The 20,164-nt window shown below is 41.0% G+C and overlaps 1 protein-coding gene across 1 annotated transcript; it reads left to right on the forward strand.

Annotated features, from left to right (window-relative positions):
* The first annotated feature begins 719 nt into the window (after positions 1 to 719).
* Positions 720 to 13,399, forward strand: LOC122784498 (transcription factor 25-like). Its single transcript, XM_044049797.1, has 10 exons — positions 720 to 890; positions 1,326 to 1,425; positions 3,461 to 3,554; positions 3,664 to 3,756; positions 6,214 to 6,319; positions 6,455 to 6,614; positions 6,749 to 6,836; positions 6,952 to 7,110; positions 7,860 to 7,977; positions 13,124 to 13,399. Exons 1-10 carry the CDS (start codon positions 735 to 737, stop codon positions 13,397 to 13,399), a joined length of 1,350 nt encoding a protein of 449 aa, XP_043905732.1. The 5' UTR covers positions 720 to 734.
* The last annotated feature ends 6,765 nt before the right edge of the window (positions 13,400 to 20,164 follow it).

Here is a 20,164-nt window from a genome sequence, read left to right on the forward strand (position 1 = left end):
TATACAACACATGCAGATGCACACATACTTGATGCTGCACATATTCATGTTCCTGTCTTACACACACACATAAACCTTCAGCAGACATTAAGTCAAGTCTCTCTTACTGCTGCCTCCAAACTGGAGCTGATGAATCAGAATTGTTATTGTCATTGTGACAACGAGACATTGCACAGTGAAATTTTAAAAGTGCAGGTTTTCCAGTTAATAGAAAAATAGAAAGTAAGTAAATAAAAGATAAATATAAATGTGTTAAAAAGACTACAAAATACTAAACTAACTGAGAAAGAAAGTCACACACAGACATAGCAAGTATCCTGAACTATGAACACATAAACCCCGGATGTGCTGGATGGATGGAAAGAATGACTGAGTGATTAAAAGAGATGTAAACAATATACATAAGCATATATGATGAAGATCAAAATATCTTCATCTTCGTGGATCTAAAGCGCCTGCCTGAAGGCAGACACTCAAACAGATTGTTTCCAGGGTGAGATGGGTCCTGAGATGTTCCTGAGGCGGCAGGAGTGGGCGTTGTTCTTCTGGCTAACTGCCTCACGAGTTACTGTGTCTGTTGCTGCGTTGAAGTGGACCTTGTGAAAACGATATTTTGAAATGGGAAGTCATGTACAGGACATCCTGAGCGTGGAGCATTCTAAAAACAACCCATAAACTTAGGACACTGTGTTGCACAATGGAAATATTACAGTCGATCTAAACTGACACTGATAATGTCTTTCTTTATGTATTCCACAGGAATCTCAATGACGTTACTGCAGTCAAAGGATGGCATTCATTACTTCACCTTTGAGCACAGTCGTGACTACCAACAAGTGCAGTTCAAGTTCCTGGATGCGGTCGAGTCCATGGATCCTAACAACATTGTTGTAAGAGAAATACACTCTCTTTTGTTCCAACTTGGAAAGTTGGAACGGACAATGAATCTCCGTCCAGTGAATTTAACATTGTGCTCAGTGACAGTATTTTGATAGTTAACTTTGACTTTTTAATCTTTTTAGTTCAGCTAGAAATTGTGCAAGTTCTTCAGTACTACCCATATAATGTAGTCACAATTAGCATTCAACTACACACACACAGGAAACACAGGCAGAAAACTAAACTGTCTGTTCTTAGTAGTTTGCGTTCAAAGTGTTGGGAGACGTTACTGCATTAATGGCTGCATGTGTATGGAAATTTATTGACAAATCTGCAGTCTTGCAGAGACCGTGTAATCACTTCACCTGTGAATTTTCACTAAAATCTTATACTTAAGTAAATCCTGTTTTGCTAGGATTTTCCTGACAGTCCTTTTCTTCCTCCAGGCCTTGCTACAGCTTAACCCTTACCACATTGACTCGTTGCTGCAGCTTTCAGATGTCTGTCGCATACAGGAGGATCAGGAGATGGCAAGGGACCTGATTGGTGAGGATCATTGGCAATTTCAAATATTACATTAATTTGTAAAGAGATGTGATGACTAAGTCTGTGTTAAGCACTAAGCAACCAATGACTGAGGATGATTATAATATTTTTGTATGAAACATACAACTTAAGATGGTTTCACACTGGATGCATGTGCGGTTCGTCTGCGTCGCAGGCCGTCCCACTTTTCATTTAAGCACACATGGCGATTGATAAGAGCACTCACATTGCCCTCGTAGTCTCAAGTGCATTGCACACGAGTAAGCTGCATGGCTCTTTTTGGAAATAGACCTCTGGTCTATTTTTACCTCAAGCTATTCGTCTCTCACAGCAAAAATGTACATTGAAATGCATATGTCACAAACACAACACCTGTTTTAAAGTAAAAGTGCCCTAGCGTTTCAGTTCCCTGTATTGTTTTAGTTCATGGTGAATTTGAAAGGCAAACTCTGTGTAAAACATAGCAGAAGCTGCACAGAGGCTTCACAGCAGACATGCTCCGTGTGTACGACCGATACTCGCAAGATACAGCAGCGTGCACACACATCCACTGTGAAACTGGTGTTACTGGTTGTTGCTGAATGCTGAGTTTTTCCAACACTGAAAAAATGGCTTAATCTCTACATCTATATAAATGTATTATAACTTAAGAAAGTCTGGCTTTGCTGGCTAAGTGGACAAGTTACTCTTTTGCTGTTTTAGGCTCCAGATTTGAGCATAGATGTGAAATAACAGCACCTACTCAGACATGATTAAGCTTCCTTAGTCCAAGTCTGTTTTTCGTCATTTCTAAAAGGACCAGGCATTCACTGTGCGTGTATTAATACAAATTCCTTCAGAGGATAGGCAGTTTGATCCCGGGCTCATCTAATTTGCACACTGTCAGTGGGCAGGAAACTGAACCCCAAATTGCTACTAGTGGCTGTGTCAGCAATGCTTAATGATAGAAAATAGTACTGCGTAAAGTGGATGAATCGCGTTTGAGTTAAAAAAGACTAGGAAAAGGATTAAAACAGACAATTTACCACATGGTTCCCGGAAGTTTTACGCAACAAAGAAGTCACATTGAGAAGAAAGACAGTATTTTCCTGTTTGGGTCGGGTCAGGTTGTTAAGTCGTCTTTGTAAGATCATTCTATTTCAGGACCTTAAAGCTGACACTGTACAGAACTGTACAGAACAGAGGAGCCACAGAAGCCTCAGCAACAGGCTGCTCCTCCCAAAGTACAGGACCAACAGGCTGGGGGACTCGTTTGTCCCCCGGGCCATCAAACTGTACAACTCCTCACTGGGGGGGAGGAGGGCAAACAAAACAAGCAGTACGAACTAAACAAACATATGTCCATAATCACAACTCAGTGAAATGTGCAATAACCACAACAATAACAACATAATAACATGTGCAATAAAACCCTGGGCAATACAGGGTAACTGTAGGTGTGTGTGTACCTGTGTGTGTATGTATATGCATATATATGTATATATGTGTATGTATGTATGTATATATATATATATATATATATATATATATATATATATATATATATATATATATATATATATATATATATGTGTGTGTATATATGTATATGTGTATGTGTATGTATGTATATATGTATATGTATATGTATATATGTGTATGTATATATATGTGTTGTGTGTATGTATGTATACATACATATATATATAGCATGGGTCATTTATGTTTGTATTTTTATATTTTTTATATTCTCTTAGATTTTTATTTTTATTTTAACTTTATTTTTAGCTTATTTTATTCTATTCTATATTCTATGGTGTTTGGTAACTGGGGTGTTTCTCTTTCCATTCTCCTGAAAAGTGTGACTCTAATCTTTACAGTGCTGTGTGCTGATGTTGGAGCTGTTAATTTCCCCAAGGGAACCTCCCAAAGGGATCAATAAAGTCGTCTGTCTGTCTGTCTGTCTGTCTGTCTGTCTGAACTTTGGACACAGTAATTGTCCAATTATTGACAAAGCTATCACTGCTAAAATCTTTTTTTCTTTTTCTTTTTTAAGAAAGGGGCTTGTACTGCTTTGAATGTGCTTGTCACCCATTATTTAGCTTGACATCAGGTGCCAGCAGACTCGATTATCTGAGACCCGAAAACAGGTTGGTTGCTCCCTCTTTTCTCCTTTTAACTTTGATTTGCAATCATTCAGAAATCAAAATGTGTCTTCATGATTTAGGAATGTATTCATTGAATTACTTCATGTTGCAGGGCTTTTTATCTTGCTCTGTATAAGCACATGATGTTCCTGGAGAAGCGTGGGTGCCCACGGACGGCTTTGGAGTTCTGCAAATTCATCCTTAGGTGAGATTCCTACCCTTTATCTATCAATTATAACACTGAATGCTCTTTATGACGCAAAACGGAATGTGACGCAGCAAAATGCTGCTGGACGGGGGGGGACCCTTTTCACTGCTGCACCACACATGCCTCCCGCTGTGGTAGTAATTGCAGGAATGATCAGTTTACTCCACCAGCTTAGCAGAAAACATGTCTGGGAGTACCAAGAATGTAGTTTACAGACACACCCACTCAGCTGTGTCTCTCTCTCTCTCTCTCTCTCTCTCTCTCACTCTCACTCTCTCGCACAATACAAGCACACACACACTCAACTGTGTTTTTCAGTACTGTTTGTGTGGGGTGGGGGTTTGGAAACTGTTCTCTTAATTGTGTCTGTAGTTTCCTTGTTTGAAGTTTAGTAGATATGATCACATGAGTTATTTTTGAACAAAAATAACTCTTATATCCGTGATTAAAGAACCATTGAGAGTAGTCATCAGACTTTGAGGAATAGAAGAGTGTTCATTTAGATATTGGGACGGGTTTTTCCCATGGGTTCTGAATGACTTTAGTATTGTGATGAATTGACATTAGAAAGCAAAACTCATTAGTGCTCTGTCCTGAAATCATCTTTTTTTGTGAGTAAATCTACAGTGTGCCATACTAAATGTGCTTTATATCATGATTGGATTTTAACTGTAGTGCTTAGCAAGTGGCCTCTAGCTTGCTGACCATTACTGAGTGACATTTATTGTACTGAATGGATTGCCTGTTTGTGTTTGTGAGCAGCACAACTTAAAAAAATAAAGGACCAACATTTCTGGGGATGTAGGTCATTGTTCAAGGAAGGACCTCTTTTTATATTTTGGTAGTAAGGATGTCACTTTTTTCAAAAATCAAGTTCAAACAAAATGTATAAATGATCTGTAACTCCCCTTTCAACCTGATTGTTGTGACTCCTTTCTTTATATTTACAATATAACCCGGGAGGAGAACACCTACTGAGAGTGCACAGATGTTCCTGGCACACAGATATTTATGAGCCAGCTTACAGAAAGTATTAGGTTAAGTTGTTAATGATTATTCAGTGCACAGCATATCTTACCAACAAGCAGGGGGGTTGCTTGTTGAGTTTTGATTAAAAGTGACAGCCCTGTTTAGTGGTGACACAGATACAGATTCTGGAGTATATTGACACTGTGACAAACTCTGGGGCGTCTGTGGCATAGGCTTGTGCTCTCTTAGTGCTTTGTCTAGTTCAGTGATTCCCAAAGTGTGGGCTGTAAAAGGTCATTAAATATCAATAAAATGTTTTTAATTTTCAGTTTCGTAATTAAGTTTTAATTTGCTGTAAAATATTTACGATAGACCGGAATAAAACAAAGCCATGATGTTTAAATTATGTGATATTTTCTGACTGTTAAAGGCTTCTTCATGCTGATGTTGGGTTTAATATTTAAGTATTTGCACTCAATGTTAATTTGTTAATTGTTATTTATGTTGATGGTTAAGTACGCACTTTAGGAGTGAGAACTTTGTTGCAAATCTAAACCTTTCAAATATTACATGGAGGCCAGCTGTAATAGCCACATGTGTTGAAAATAAAGTGAAGTTGACTGATTATTAATCTGCACGAACAATTTTTGTATCCCATGTACACATGATGAATGATGATGAATAATGAATGAACATTAATATGTATATGATGTTGTTCCTAGTCTTGTGTGTTGATCACAGTCATTGAACGTCATTGTTGTGTAAGACCTAAAACTAGTGATTCAAACCCTCCTCAGGTGTTGTTATAAATCAAGTGAAAAGGAGGCTTATTTTCTCATGGGTTTGATTAAAACATTACTTATTTTTGCTATTGATGTTGGGTATATGTAAAAAAAAATGAAAGGAAATGTTTTAGTTAAAATCGACCAACACTGTGTCAACAACACTGTCATGTTGGTACTGATAACACTAACATAAGGCTTCATTGGGTTGCTTTTGTACCATCAGTCTGCCATAACTTGAGATCTGCAGCCTATGCATATTACATATGGTCAACCTTTATCTATGATTTTCATCAAACTCTGGCTTCCTGACTTCATGGCCGTAACAATGACGACGATGGTCTGGTCTTTTTGTCAAGCGGCAGTGTGACAATAAAAGCTGACAGCTGTCTCTCTCCATCTAGTGGTGTTTGAATCACTGTTTAAAATGTGATCGATAACAGAATCTTTTGAAAAAACAGCCTGAAGAAGTGCTTCACTTTTATTTTTTTTAACACTAAATATAGATATCTGTATCATTGTGTGTTCTCTGTATTAAATACATTGTTCTGGCTTTGAAGGAAACCAGCAACATGAACTAAAATCAGTCTATCCTTTACTATTATTCGACACATGGAGGTGTCATTTTCTGGTGACTCCCGTTTGGTGAGGCGCTGCTTGTCTTAACGATTTGCTTGTGGTCTTGTTGACTGTTTTCTTCTAGTTTGGACCCAGACTCTGACCCACTCTGCATGCTCCTGCTCATTGATTTTCTGATGCTGCGCTCCAGAGAGTACCAGTCTCTCCTCCAGTTATATCAGGACTGGGGGGTAAGGAGTGCTATTATGTGCATATGTGTGTCTTAACATGTGATTTTAAACTGAGAATGAAATGACTCATTTAAATATTTATTCATTATTTTTCTGTCTAATGCTAAAATCTATTGGGTTTTTTTGCAATTCTAGGAGCACAGAAACCTGTCCCAGCTGCCGAACTTTGCGTTCTCCGCCGCACTTTGCCATTTTCATCTCAGTCAGGAGGAAGATTTGGATCCTGAGGAAAGTGTCAAACAAAGATGCAAAGCTGACCAGATGCTGCAGGAAGCCCTCGTCATGTTCCCTGGAGGTTAGACCAGCAAATATTTCATTAATGAATTAATACCCTCCAGTCATTTCTTCTCTTTTCTTGCCATTTACATCCAGGAAGTTGTAAATGTGAATTTCCTCTCACCTATGTTGCTGTTAATGTGTTTTCCTCAGTCTTGATGCCTCTACTGGATCTGTGCACTGTGCAGCCTGATGCAGCAGTCACCTCACATGCTTTCTTTGGTCCAAAATGTCGCATAGGGTAAAGTCCCCTCAATCTTAAGCATTGCATGATAATCAATTACTGTTTATTTTACCTCACAAGGCACTTTTTTGCTTTTCTTAATCTTTTGTTGTCTTGCTATGTCTGTCTCTAGGCAGCTGCCAGCTCTGGCTGAACTGACAGCTCTGTACGTGGGGAGGACTTACATCATGTGGAAGGAGGCAGCAGTAATGCTTTGGTTGGAAGAGTCGGTGAGAGAAGTGTTGCATCGAGTTGATGCCAAAGATCCTCTGGTGCTGGACTGTCAAAACAGGTAAGAAGTCAATGCTGCTTATCTCGTTTCTGCTTTTTCTTTTTGATCTCAGACATTCATCCTTGCTATTGATGTCTTTAATTGTGAGAGTCTTTTAATTTCCTCAAACATTTCTCACCTCGTCAACCTCAAATTTGGCAGGTGTATTGCTTGGACCAGATAATTTTCTTTGCATCAATGGATTACCAGGGTTGTCCAGACATCTTGTCATATTCTTTTGAACACATCTCAAGAACAGCTTTAGGGAATATTTTCAGATTTGGTCCAAATATCTAGTTGGATTTGAGGATGAAGTGATTGGATTTGTGTGGGCTCAGTGTTCCTCGTTTTTCCTACAAAAACATTTAACTTTTTTTACATTTTGCTTCCAGCTGGTTTACTTAGTTGAGCTCAGTGACACATGTCGTTCACTCATGGATTAAGAACAGTGACATTGTTACAGCGTGCTTTGGTAGAATTATGACTTCATCATCAATCAGTGGATGATGGGGCGGTTTACGTATCCTATGGTAACAACCTAGATGGATCTGGATTTGTCTTGGGTCTGGTACAGAGCTTTGTGGGTGCGGGTCTGCCAAAAGGACCCTGGCAGTACTCCATGGTATCTCAAAAAACCCTCTAGGGTAAAACAATATTCAAAATTATGGAAAATTATGCTTTGGAAAATGGTTTAGGTGATTATTATGTTACAAAGAGTTTCTTACCGCTGGGCTCAGATATTCAAAGTCTCCACTTTTGCTCTGTATTAGGAGAAGCCAGAGGTACCAGAGTGCACCAAGGAACATCCATCGCCATGTCCTGCTCTCTGAGATCAAGGAAGCCACCTCATGTCTGCCTTTAGTAAGAAACTCAACCAAACTACCAAATGTCACTGAATCCACCAAGATTTCTGTCCTATAAACTCTCTGAGATCATCTTGTTAGAGTTTATACTAATGCATGCCATGTTTTTTTTTTGTTGTTGTTGTTGTTGTTGTTTTTTGTTTGTTTTTTTTAAATCTAGAATGAATTTTTTTTTTTTACGTGGAAGTAACACCGAACATCATTTCAGAAAAATATGCCTCCTATTGCAGGTTTCACAAATGTAACTTTAAACAGAAGCAGTTTGAGGCCAGTTTTTTCGCGTCATGGAGGTGTTCATTCACTCAGCTCACACCAGTTATGAGACAGAAAGAAAAAAAACGAACACACGCACACAGGAGGCAGGAGATGGCTCTTGTTTTCACTTCACTGAAAAGTCAAGACAAGGTGTTTCTACGTTAAGAGAAGACTTGAAAGGGCTTTTAAACTGACACACACGGACACACACACACACACACACAACAAAACATGTACACCTACACTCCAGGACAGGTTTTCATGTTTTCCAAGCTGTTGACCTTTCAGAGAGAGAAAGGTAGCGATGATGGATGTAGTCCCTCCTCAATCAGATTCTGTTTGCACCAAACTCCTAGTAAAGTCAAGGCCTGGGCCGACTGCTGAGGAAACTCAAAAACTCAGAAGGAGGGAGAGGAGGGGGAGAAGGAGTAAGGATGGAGGTGCTGGAGTCCACTTAACTGCTTCTTACATAATGTCAAAATCAAAGTGATGTGGAAGCAAGAGTCAAACTGCTGAGGTGTCCCTAAACAGGATGCTACAGTCACCTCTTACTCCATTGCCACTGATTTACAACAGAACTTTAGTCTATATTCAGACATTTGTATACATTAAGCCAAATGCCAATGCTCCTAGAGGAAACGAATGAAAGTTTAAAAAGAAAAAAAAAGCATTTTGTAAACAAGCTTAGCTTTGGTTTATTTCCCCTATGTGTTGCATTGCAGCAGTCATAGCTCGCCTTGAACAGAATGTGACATCCAGATGATTGTTGGTAGCAAGCCGTGTTTCCATCATGGTACAGTTCGGTTTGGTACAGTAAAGCCCTGGGTCAGTGAGATGCCTAGCATGACCTACTTGTACCGGTGCAACAACAACAAACAACGGCATCGAACGGGACACCAGTCAGCGGACTTGTGGGTCAAGCTCCACCCATACCGTACCGTACCATTACTCATGGAATGATTGTGACCAAATATTTTGGTACTATTGCTTATGGAAACGCAAAAAAAAAAATGTGCCGTACTGAACTGTTCCACTCTGTGGGGAAACAGGGCATAACAGTACATCTGTAAATGTAAAAAAAAAACAGATTGGTACGTCTAACTCTTCCACTGACATGAAGTATGTGAGGGAAAAAAAAGTCATTTTGAGGAACTAGATGAGTTTACATGTTTATGACTTTCAGCTCAATATGAAGTTACAGCCTGCAGCTTAGCTTAGTTTAGCATCAATACTGGGAGAAGTGGGCCTGGCTCTGCTAAAACCAAAATTGATCTTTTTTTTTTTCTTTTTTTTTTACACTTGAGCTTTTATTCGATACAAATGTGTTTTACCATATTAATTAGTGAGCTTTAGAGATGCTGGTAGACTGCTGCTGGATGGAGACAAGCTAGCTGTTTTCCCTCGCCTCCAGTCTGTATGTCAAGATAAGCTAATCTTGCACTGGCAGTAGCTGAATATTTAATGAGGGGATATGAGAGCGGTATTGACTTTGTTGTCTAACTCTGGACATAAAAACTATATAAGTGTGTTTCCCAAAATACTGAATTATTCCTTTAATTACAGCCCATTAGTAACATTAACTTTCAAAAAAACATGATTTGCAAAACAATTTTGATATAATTAAACAATCATATTAGGATTTAATTCCATAGAAAGACATTGATATTTATCCTTGAGTTACTATATTGGTTTTAAAAAAAAGAAGCAGAACATTTACTGTGATATTTACAGCCTCGGTAAACACAATAAGAGGTGCCATTTACTACCATACACTACCATATCACTGAATGGCTATGCCCTGAAATGTGACAGAGGTGTTCGTACTGTAAAAAAGGACAAGGTTATCTGCACCACTCTGATATCAAGATTCCCCTCCATCACTGTGCCATGCCTTCACGTCTATTTTCAGCTCCACTGTCAGTCTGACTGCCTTAAATCTGCTGTCCATCTTGACACTGTCAAACAGTAATAGCCTGGCTAGTGAACGTGTGCGCGTGTGTACATGTGTGTGTCTGTGTGCACGAAGGACCAACCACACCTGTGCCCGTGCTGTTCTCACTTCCATGATGGACCAGGAAATACAAGAAATGTGTGTGTCTTTTCGCAATAGGTATGTAAACCTGGTCTGAAATTTTCCACCGTGCACAGTATCAACACTGAATTCTTGTTCACTACATATCATGCAGCCCAGACTCGCTGCATGTGATCATTTAAAGTATTTTTATGTTGATGATACTTTCTAAATTGGTTTCCTCTGCTCTTAAAAGGTGTGATATACACTATGAAGCATTCATAGCGCTAACAACTTTGTTTCCTAGTGCGACACTGTTCCATTGCAGAGTGCCATAAATAAATGGTTGCATTTTACTTTTGGATTCATGTATGTAAAGAGCTGGAACTGTGTTTCTGTAAGTGTGAGTCCTCATTATAGGCAAACATTGATCACAGCTGATTTCAGTGATTAGCATTCCCTCAGATAAAATGTAGTCTTATGTAGTTCTACAACATATAATTACACAAACAGCTTTAAAAGGCAACAAGAAACCCTGTTAAAAAAATAAAGCATCAAGTTTGCAGTTTACAAAATGTCATTTGTGTTTGGTCGTCGGTCAGTCAGTTGAACAATCCACCATGTTAATCCAGAATGAAAGAACTTAACATCTTCTTGATGGACCGCCTTTGAATTTGGCCTGGGTCGTCTTTGGGGTATGGGTGGGGGGGTTGACTACCTCCCATCCCTTTACCTGGTCACCCATGGGTCAGCACATCCCTGGGATTGCTAGCCTCGGGCCTCCTCTGCCCTGTGGGTCTGCCGGATGCTCTGTGCATCTGGGTCCTGAGAGGTTTACTGTAGGGGGCTGACCTGACATTGACGCAGTCCCAAATTGAATTCCTACCCACATGTATTGACAACCCCTACACACACACAAACACACACATTCTGCTACACTTTACTTCAGACTTTATTACTTCTTATATGATATTGTAGGCTGTTTCTCTCTTTCTCTTCTCTTTGTCTATCAGCCCAAACATCAGATGTTTGGTTTTTTTTATGTTCACTTGAGTGATTCAAGTCAAACCTTAACAGCGTTCTTGATGTTACATTTGGACACAATTGCTTACTTCCTGATTCTGTCAGGTTTTACATCATTGTATGATATTGTGTTTAAAAAAAACAGTATTCCCTTGCAGCTCCAAGACTTCCATGCAAAACATTTGTTCAGGCCCAGTTTGAAGCTAAAGCTGTTAAGTTGTTTGAAGTGCCACTACTTGGTTTAAGTGTGCATTCTGTACTTGGAAACAGTTGGTGCACTCAAAAATGTATGTATGTATTCCAGTGCTTCTTTGCATTTCTCCTCTTCCCCGCTCCCTCCCCTTCATCTTTCTACATCATGCATTTTCCACACTCCCAAGCCCTGCGGTCTCTCTCATCTTTCATTCCCTTAATTCTCATTATGAGTGGCTGACCTCCTCATCCACCCCTGTCTTGAGATTCAAAATTTCTGTCTGCCTTCGTTCCGTGGCCCTTCTCCCTACCCCACTGTGTCATCATTCATCTGGTTCCATCTCTCCCTGCGAGGGAGAAATTAAATTATTAGTCATGCATGACATACCGTACTGTATCTCTATAAGTGTTATAATGTCAACTGTCAGTCTTCTTTTTTTTTTCCTCCCACGAATCCAAATTTAAACTGAAAGTCTGGACAGTTCCAGAATACTTTCATTGAAGCTGAAGCTATAAATTTATAAATTTAATATATAAATAAATTTTTTTGTTATTGTTTTTTTTTTTTTACAAGGTGCAGAATAGGATCAGCAGCTCTAATATGGACACATTGTCTTTGCCAATGACAACTTTCACTGTGCTCAGTTTTGATCATTTCAAGTGAAGTGGTCACTTTTCAAAGGTTTTTATGCTTTTAAGGATGAATTGTTCTTCAAGGGAAGAGAAATGGAGCGAGGCCAACACAGAGATGAGGGATTTTAGAGGTGAGAAGAAGAAATTCATTCAGCTCTGTCCCTGTTTTCACCGTCACAAGAGAAATTGTGAGGGCCACGTACATAATTGATCGGCCTCTACTCCAGATGTTCTCCACAGGGGACTCACTTTTGTGTGTGTGTGTGTGTGTGTGTGTGTGTTTATTTGAGTAAGTGCAAGCTTAATAAAAGGGACAGCAAACCGGTGAAAGATGTAGCGATAAGTACAGGGACGTTCTTCCCTCCACAGCCTCACTACTCCATGGCCTGTAATCCACTCACTACAGCCCCAGCTGTGTGTAATGTGCATGCCCGTGTGTGTGTGTGTGTGTGTGTGTAAGAGGGAGCAAATCCAATGGGATGGCCATAGCCACAGGGTTAACACAGGATGTGACCCAGCTCTCTGGCCTCATCAGGTTTCTTCAAGCATGTAAGACTGGCATCACACACACACTCAAAACTACAACCACTGCGACAGAAGCAACAATAACTTGAAATCTAGAGACTGTGACGTGTAAATGCCTCAGACTGGGGTCACACCGGATGTGTGAGCAGTATGTTTGTATCGCGGAACATCTAGCTCTTCATTTAGGCACATTCATTATCATTATTGTGAGATATTCGTCTCAGATTAGGCTCACTTGCTGTTCTTGCTATTTCTTCAGCAAGCTGTTAACAGCAAAATAGACAATTGAATGTGTCCCAGTGTCTTAGTTTTTTTTTTCCAACAAAGCTTTCATTGTGAAATGCTCGCAGGTTTCAGCCTTATCATCCTTAAGGTGTAATGTGACTGACATGGACAGAAACCAAAGTTCTGGCTGATTTTCCCGGGCACATGTTCTTCATAGTGATGGGGGAGAAAGGCAATTGCCCTTCCAAAGAAAAGAATTTTCCTGACTCCTGTCGCCACATGTCTGTCTCCTCTCTCATCCCTCCAGGAGACAGCTTCCTCCAGCGACGCCGAGCTCCTGTCACTGCTCCTGGATGCCGGGCTCTTAGTTGGCTGTGTCTCTTCAGCCCTGTACCCCCTGCTCAGCTCCCACATGCTGTCCCATCAGCAGGAAGGAGGCTGGGATGTGGAGAAAGCCGCCGCTGAGCTGCTGGCGGCAGGCCACGGGCCCGAGGCGGGCTCCCTGCTGCTGGCTTACCGTGGAACACACCAGGCCCAGTTCACCTTCAACTCTGCCTTGGCTGTTCTAAGGAAGTGGCTTTGAGGAGGAAAGAGGGGCGGGGGGTGAGGTTGGACCTGCTTTAAGGAAAGAAGAGCAGGAAGACGTCGAGAGAGGTTTGGACGGAGATTTGAAGCATTTATCATGAGCTGTGTATGGACGTGATGTCAGAATGTACCGCTGCATTTTGTTCAGTAATTAGGTTTCGGGTTCATCAGCTGAGGATATGTGAGCAGCAGCTGCCTTCGAGGTATAAGTAGACCCCTTTAATAGTGAAACATCTGCTCCATTAGGAACACACAAACATTAATACACAAACCACTGCCGTCTCTCAGTCATGAATGACTGTTCAGAAAGAGAGCGAAGCAGAAAAACAATGGCTCTTTGCCTGTGGCGTGTGTGCGTGTGTACGTATGTGCATGTGCGCTGCGTTCTTGAGTGTGACAAAGCAATCGAGCAGTAGCTGGAAAGCAGTGGGTGGATATTATTAGCCTGTTGTTCAGTGACAGGTTTGCCTCTTTGACGTACCGTCGTTAAACACGCTGCCTCCGCTTTATTGTTTCCCCCCCTAATAACATCTAATTAATTCCCCCTAAACAAATTAGCCCTGCAGCTGCCCCGCCGCCCTGGGTGTGTGTGTAAATGCTCAAATACTGTATACAAAGCACAAACGCGCCGTCGTTTATTATGTAGGCCTAATGGCGATGCAGACTGAAAGGGTATGCGTGTCTGTGCATGCTTTGTTTTCACCTTAAAATCTGTTCCGCCCGCCTGAGCTGAAATAAAAACAAAAGCTTAAACATGAGCAAATGATTTGTGTTTTTCATCTTAATTGTTTTCCATTTCTTTATGTTATTGTTTTGTTAGAACACAATTGGGTAAAAATGTCTGCGGATCTTTTGGGTGTGATTAAATTCATACTTTAGTTCCGTCTCGTAATGCACTCAGAGCATTTGCATTATAATTACAGCATTTTCTCATTGTTCCGGGATAATTACAGCTGTCTGATCGGTGTGTTTCTTTTTTCTTTTTTTTTTTTTTTGCTGGCCCTCAAATGCACTTTTTGTTGTTGTTTTGCAATCATTTGAAAGCAGTTTATTTTTCTCACTCGTCAGCACACACAACTCCACAGAGACTTTGGAGCAATCACTTGCTTTCATCTACACTTCAAGTCTGCTGTCGCTAAAAGCATTTGTACTTTGTCTGCCTGATAACTGCCAACAGACAAAATTATTTTTTGAGAAATTAGAATTGGGGCTTGAAAAAAATGTAAGCGTCTAATTTCTCTTGTCCGTCAAAGCAGTGAAGGTGTTTAAAAATGAAAGGAATGGAGTGGTGCTGACTGCAGGTCCCCAGAGCTGCCGCTTTTGTTTAGTATGTACAAAAAGGAAACCTCAACCGGTGAAAGTAAAACATCATTTTAATGAATGGTGGGAGGGAGTAAAGGGTTTGGCTTTTGATCAAGTCAAGATGAAAGATCAGCCTTTTTTCTCTCCTCGCACATTTTCAGAATATCCTCACACTTGTTTAACATTTTTGATTTTGTTGAGTCACTTAAGGAAAACGGCAATAACTGATCTAAACACCGTGGTCACTGACATTAAAGGCCATTAAAAAAAAATCCTTCCTCTCTCAGCTTCTCCGGCTAAGTGACGGCTCGCCGCATGAGTTCACTGGAAAACAATTTTTCACACAAGGTTTAAAACCAGTCATTATGTTGTACTTTGGTTAATCGTTGTGATGACTGTAGTTGACGGCCGCTGTATGGAATCATGGCTCTAATGGCTTTACGGTCCATTTAAATCTGTTCAGGCCTCAAGAATCAAATCCCGTTCATATATTTGCTTGTAAACTTTCTCCCATTGCACTTAAGGTAATCTCTTCATTATTGAACTCTGCATGTGTTTTTTGTATTTTTCATTTTTACTGTGTTGCTTAAAATCCTCTTCACAAGACAATCCAGACTCTTTTCATGTGTCATTCCAGCGCTACCAGAACAGGGGGCGTCCCTGTCTATGTTCCAGAAGCTCTTGAAAACGCAGCTCTTCCAAGAGCATCTTCTGTCCTAGCACGTACATTTACCCCCCCTCCACCCTACCCCATCTCCTTCTGCACTTTGATCCACCTCGGCCCCCTCACCCTCTATCAGTCCCCTGTTCCAATCTAGTGGAGTTTTTTCCAAAACTTCTTCGATGTAGCTTATCCCTCTTTTGTAAGTCGCTTTGGAGAAAAAAAAACGTCTGCTAAATGCTTAAAATAAAAAATGTCAGTCACCCGTGGAACGGACAGTCCTGTAAAAACACCACGCCAGAGCTTATGCTAGCTTGCTAAATCCAACGAGACAGCTGCAGCAACGTTATGCCAGAAAATGTGCCAACAACAACACCCTTTTCAGAAAGCTACTTCCAACAACCAAGACCAAGGCTGATGCAGAGCGATCTGAGACCAGCGTGAACGTCGGTGGACAGGTAGGTTAACTTCATGTCTTTGTCAACTTAGTATTTGTTGTTTATCATCATCACGCTTGACATTTGAACATGTATCCAAAAAAATTAGCACAGTTTTTCCAGGATCTCCAACCCGACCTTTAAACTTCCGTCTGAAATGTTTTAGTTTGAAATCCCCCAAATCTATTTTGCTCCGTGGCACCTGCTTATCCCACATTCAGGCATCTTATTCAAAATAAGAGTGTACTGTATGTAATTTCAACAATGTGAAATATTCAACAGTAATTCACTGTAGCGGGGAACATTTAAAACAGCTGGTGGTGCAGAGAAGCTTGTATTCCTGACAGGCCAGAAATTGAATAAACGCTTGTGGCTTGGAGGTATTTACCCTGACAGCGTTATTACTGTGTTTTTGGAGCCTATTCACAAGAGATCGAGTTGGGGTGCACGGTAAATCAAACAATCTCCCCCCCCACCTGTGGAGTGGAATACAGGAGAATGAGATGATGCTCGTGTCAGTGACGTGCCGCGATGAGATTTCTGCTCGTCGACATTACACCATGAGACGAAGTAACACTGCGGAGATTAATGGGTCAATTTCTCCGAGTCCCGGGTCGACTCTCATGACTCTGCCATTTCGTGTCAGACATTCATAGTTATACTGGGCTTTGCAGACAATGCACTAATGTTCATCCCCTTGTGTCAAACAAGTTCTTTGAGCTCTGCTAAATGAAATGAAATGAAATTGGTCTCCGATGGTGACTGACCCAGGTTGAGCTACGTCAGGAGACCAGATTACACGAAGCCTTGTCCTAATCAGTCCTGAACTTTGGCTTTTAACACCGGAACTAAGTGGTACATGAGCAATCATGATCAGGTTGAGAGTGCAACTACAGCTCAAAACAGACACTGCAATAACAATTTAAAATATCTGACCGCAGATGATAACAAGTAAAGGACTCCTTTACTTGTTTTGTGGGCATATCATTCTATTACAAGGACCTTAAAGTTCATATAAACGGCCTTTTAGGTGACTTTTTATTATAGAGTGTAATTAAACAAGCATACTTATGGGTAGTAGTAGAGTACGTCACGGTGATAACTACATCTATGACCATGTCTGTGACCATCTCTGGTGCAGAAGGAGTGGTTGCTGCGGGTTTTCCTCCCCGATGAAGCGAGTGCCGGCAGGATCGGGAAATCCCACATTGAGAGAGTCTTGCCGACTCGTGATCCCTTCCCCTTTAGAGAGAAAGTTCCCTGACTTTATAACTCTAGCTGAAGTGGCGCCGGTGATTGCAGTCTCAAGTGTGGCAGCGGAGCGCGGTTTCAGCCTTCAGAACATTAAAGCGGCCGTGAGAAGTTACAAAGACACAGAACCTAATGACCTCGCCTCTGCAGCAGTTTCTCTCTCTCTCTCTCTCTCTCTCTCTCCCTCGATGCGTTTGATTACGCTGAAGCAAACACCAAGTTGGAGTCCCTGTGGAGCCGGAGGGAGGTGTGAGTTCATCCGGGGGCAGTTCTACAGAAGGTCAGCTGAGTTCACCTTCAGTTCTTGTAAATAGTTTGCTCACATTTTATGTCTGATTGTCCAATTCTGCGTCTTTGAAATGTTCACATTTGCTGACACCTTGCACTGCAGTGTTTCATTGGCCTCCCTCTGTCATTTTGACGGACAGCTAAAAAAAGTGCAGCCGCTGTGTCGTATATTACATTTCTTCCAAAAAGCAAAGTTACAAACTGGACCTTTAAAACAAAAAAAAAAAAAATATATATAAATAAATAAGAAAAAAAGGGACAAAGGAAGAGGTCCATGACAGGATGAGGTCCAAGTGGATAAGCAGTGTAGTATTTTCACTGGCAGAGTGTTTTGACCTGTCTTGATTAGTGATGTTGACCCCCTACAAACTCCTGGGACCGTTCTTGGCTTGTTTGCTTAAAACAAACCCACCTGCAATACCAAGCAGCCTCTCAGTGCCTGTCCACACAGTCCATGCATCTTAATTTCCAGCAGTTGTCTCCCAGGCAAAGACACAGTTTGGCGCTCCGTGAAAGCCGCTGACTCAAGTGCAGACCATGTTCTCTTTAAAGCTGCTTCAACCAGTGTCTTCACTTTTTTAATGTTAAATGTCATTCAGGGATTTCTAGTAACATCAGGGAATTATCACTCCTGCTCTCTCTCTACTCCCCCGCGTTTTTGCCTCTCAGCTCATTGTCTTGCTTTTATGGCCCCAAATTTGACACTTTTGCTTCCCTGTCACGGCTCTCACTGCGATGTTTCTGACCGCACCGTGCAGCTGTCACTGAGAAAGCTTTAAAAACACATTATTCCTGGGGATTAAGGGAAACCATGACAGGGCTAAATCGAAGAATGACCGCTGGGACGTATTTGGAATGTGGCCAGGAACACAAATGCCAAATTAATGCTAATGTTGCTCTGCATCTGCCGGATGTGTGTGAAGTAGCCAACTGCTTGCTAACATATTCACCCTATCATCTCAGGGTTATAATATATTAATGGGCCAGTGGGTCCATGTAAAAGGCTCATTGGGAATTTCAGTCCAAATCATATCCACTAAGATTTAAGTGAAGCTCAATGAATTTCATGACCGTCAGGCACCGGATTCCATCAACCGATATACGACCAAAGATGTCACTGATTATTGGCCGTTTCCTGTCGAGGTCCAATCAGTGAACGCCTTTCACGCACTCTTTCACTTCTGATTTGCATTTATTCCAAGTGCTTTCTTCTTCTTTTTTCCCCTCTCAATTATGTAACAGGTTGGTCGTTTTTAAGTGAATGTTCTGGCAAAGCTGAGTGCACTTTTATTAGGAGCGTTAACCCTTTTGAAACTAACAGTTTTTTGTTTGTTTTGTTTTTTTTTCCCCCCACAGAAATCCTATCATGTCATGTCAGGCTTTTAAGAACTTGCCGCCAACACAGACACACTGAGTTTGAAAGGGCTGTGTGGATATCGGCCTTTCAGCTCTCACCACCCTGTAATAATTGTAAGTGTAGTATTATATTATATATGTATCGCAGATGGCGCGCTTGCGCAAGCGTACTTTGCATTACCGTAATTGCGTGATAGCTGAGAAGTTGTGGTTATTACGGTAATTTCACCCGCGCTGTTGCAGGAAGTCACCAGAGGAGTGAGTTGGAAAAAAACATCTGTACAAAGTTTACATTTTTTGCCCTGTTATTGGACATTGAGACAAAGACTCAAACAAATGTTATTTTAAATGTGTTTTATACCATTCAAATGTCAAATTTAACACACAACATCCACTACAGTGTTTTGTTGTGTTTTTCTTCAGTTTAAACTGTTGATACACTAGTTTAACATGCAGTAAATTGTAAATAACTGACTGATGTGGAAAGTTATTGTGTAAAAATGTGCAAAAGCACTTAGTCACAGGACATTTTATGTCCCTTTTATCGGTAAATTAAGCAAACACAGACATTTTGAAGCTTAGGTGTGCGACTTTTCACATGAATGTTTAAGTTTCCTTTATTTCCTTTTCCTTTTCCATTGGAGTTAAACGGTGAGCTGATTTGAAGGCATTTCGACTGGAGGTTTTTCTTTCGGTAAGCATGATTTCAATAATTTATGTCCTCTGCACACACACACACGGACAGCAGTTTGGTAAACACAAAGTTGTCACTGGTCAAGTGCCGGCTTTACCTGTCAAACAAAGTTCTCGGTGCAGGCGGCAAGAGCCACCGTCATGAATAACGAACCATCGGCGAGGGCGAGAGAGCGGACGGTGGGGAGAGAAGAGCAACGTGTTTCCCCTCCAGGGTAAAGCTGAATGTGATGGGATCTTACAAACCCTCTCCTCTACCGTGTGGAGGTTATTGCTTTGAAACACGGCATTTAACTCGCGCCTATGATTCCTCTGTGGAGTCTGCGGCGAGAGAGAAAGAGAAAGGGAAACATGAAAGGAGAATAAAATATAATGTAATAGTGGATCCAGGAAATTCCCTCAGACGCCTGCTGTGTGTGCGCCTTCCTGTCAACAGACTGAGTCTGGAGAAAAATCATTCACCCTCCAAGGCCATGTTTGTTACTTTTGCCTTTGTTTTCCATCCATCTTGTCTCGCTTGTTTTGAACCCGTGACCTTGCCCTTTACAGAGTCACTGTCTACAAACTCTTGTTTGTGCTGCACACTGAGATGCTGTAGGCTTTGAAAAGAGAGAGAGCCATAATAACACTTTAATATAAAGCCTGGAAGAAAAGTGTAGGAATTGGGAGATAAGGCACGGGAAATAAAGAATAACACTCTTGATAGACAATGCCTGATCAATAATATACAGAGCAAAGTGATTTAAAGGTGTCCTGAACGTTACCGTGTAAGAAC

This window comes from Solea senegalensis, linkage group LG17 (genome assembly GCF_019176455.1).
Source record: "Solea senegalensis isolate Sse05_10M linkage group LG17, IFAPA_SoseM_1, whole genome shotgun sequence".
NCBI lineage: Eukaryota > Metazoa > Chordata > Actinopteri > Pleuronectiformes > Soleidae > Solea > Solea senegalensis.